The sequence below is a fragment of the Limulus polyphemus genome, unplaced genomic scaffold (assembly GCF_000517525.1).
Source record: "Limulus polyphemus unplaced genomic scaffold, Limulus_polyphemus-2.1.2 Scaffold117, whole genome shotgun sequence".
Taxonomy (NCBI): Eukaryota; Metazoa; Arthropoda; class Merostomata; order Xiphosura; family Limulidae; genus Limulus; species Limulus polyphemus.
Window position 1 is genome coordinate 311,062 of NW_013665727.1, and position 2,326 is coordinate 313,387.

The following is a 2,326-nucleotide window of genomic DNA, read 5'->3' on the forward strand; positions in this document are numbered from 1 at the left end:
CGGCTTAAATGGGTAATGAAGAAAAACTTTAATATAAGTTTAACATGACAGCAAATGTACAACGTTTGCTGTCATGTTAAACTTATATTAAAGTTTTTCTTCATTACCCATTTAAGCCGTCTCCAGCCATTATTAGTCTCAAAGTGGGTTCCTCGTCATCGAACTATAGAAGAGTGGTTCCCAATAAATATTGAAAGCTGGTGACTCATTGGTTAAAATGGTTAAAAACCTTTATTGATATATAGAGGAGTGGTTCCCAATAAATATTGAAAGCTGGTGACTCATTGGTTAAAATGGTTAAAAACCTTTATTGATGTATAGAGGAGTGGTTGCTTTCAACATACTCTATCATTTAATTGATTCAACATCATTTTTATCGGCTTAATGTTTATTTAGAATTAAAATTAATTCAGCATTTTTCTTTTCGGCCCATTTTTTTTGGTGACCCCCTCTAGAAAAAGCTTCATGGCCCCCAGTTTGGGAAACACTGGTATTACATTACACATAGCAAGTTGCGGAGGAACATTTAATGCGACCGAAAAAATTTAGATTTTTATTTGAGAAAAAGAATTTCTAACTAAAATTAGTTGTAGGAATCCATTCCGCTAAGTTCATAATACATTTAACTAATGTTGTTTGGTGTTTAGAATAGAGTAGCTTGCTTATGAAATAGTTTATATATGAAATAACAAGGCTTGCTTTTATTTCATTGTTGTAATTTAGGTACAGGTACTTTTGGAAGGGTATGTCTGTGTCGAGATAAGCTTACTGGTGCTTACTACGCTATGAAAATTTTAGAAATAGCTGACGTCATCCGATTAAAGCAGGTGGAACACGTGAAGAATGAGAAGTCCATTCTTAAACAAGTTATTCATCCATTCATCATAGATATGTAAGTCGGACTGAAAAAATTCTTGTTAACTAAGTTATACATCTTTTTACTATTGCTTCTGCCTACGTTATACTGTCAACCGTAGCTTTTATCAATCATGCACATCAACGTATAGGTTATAATTAGCAAAGTTTACAGAGCTAACTTGTTGTTCAGTATTTTAAAAAAATTAAATTATTTGTCAGCTTCTGCTGTTAAAAATAAGAATTAAGTTCTGTTCGCACAGTAAAAATGTATATGATGGTAGGCAACATATCGATAGCTATTTTACGCCCCCCCCTCCAGTGGCACAGCGGTATGTCTGCGGACTTACAACGCTAGAAACCGGGTTTCGATACCCGTGGTGGGCAGAGCACAGATAGCCCATTGTGTAGCTTTGTGCTTAACTTCAAAACAAACAAATTTATTTTACGTAATTAAACATATAATTTTCGAACCATTACACAGGCTTGCGATGGTTTTATTGTCTTGAAATTTTTACATGTTCTACAGTAATTCCAGTACGCTGAATCCGAAAATGATATCCATTTTTCTTCATCACGTACAGATTTTTTACAAAACTTCATATGTACTTTTACATAAGTGAATCATTTTCATTGAATTCTTGTCACATTTTGTTATGCTTAAAATGTTGACAACCATTGGCTATAGATTTCTCTAGACCAATCGTGATGTATGAGTCTTACCAATTGTTCTAGAGCTCACGAGAAACACACCGCTTGTATATAAACGGCTAACAGGCCGCATGACGTGTCATTTCTGGATAGCATTTGTTTATGCGTGCACTTTGACATTACTTTTTTTCTTTTCAATATTGTTTATTCGTCGCTATAGCAACAAGAGGTTGTGTAAATGACCCAAACATACTCTGTTATATTCGTGATAAATTTGTTGTAAAGAAACAAAGGCAAAACATTACAGAATTCGTAAAAAATAAAACTAAGAATACTAAGACAAATCATGCGCTCCGCAGAAAGTTTGCACCGTTTGTGTCGGAGAGTTGAGACAATGGATTAAAGATAAGAAATAGTATTTGCCTTTTGGAATTCTAATGGTCCGGCGTGAGCCTAGAAACCACGAAAGTGACTGCTATTTTTGCAAGGCTACAACACTCGAAATAAAAAGGAAATTTCTTATCCAAACCTTCAATCTGCTATAAGACCTATTGTGTCCACCGGAGACTCTTGATACAGTTTCATCTGATTCTGAGTCTAATATCGATAGAAATAATGATAGGGATTGTTTTTAACCTAAAACGTCTGGTGAACCACAACTTTTCACACAAGATAAACTTAATGATTTGGTGAGAGATTTGGGCCTTCCTAAGGATTTTTCAGAGATTTTGAAATCTAGGCTTCGGGCTAAGAACTTAATTTCTCCAGAGATATCAACTGGTACAGAAATCGCGAGAAAGAGTTTATACCATACTTTTTG

The 2,326-nt window shown here is 34.5% G+C and overlaps 1 protein-coding gene across 2 annotated transcripts in view; it reads left to right on the plus strand.

The window, feature by feature from the left end:
- The window catches only part of LOC106472109 (protein kinase DC2-like), a 69,304-nt gene that overhangs the window by 49,564 nt on the left and 17,414 nt on the right, over positions 1-2,326 (plus strand). For both annotated transcript variants that reach the window (XM_013932740.2, XM_022401496.1), the window contains exon 2: positions 724-892. In XM_013932740.2, the coding sequence (XP_013788194.1) occupies positions 724-892 (169 nt within the window). The remainder of the gene's footprint in view (positions 1-723; positions 893-2,326) is intronic.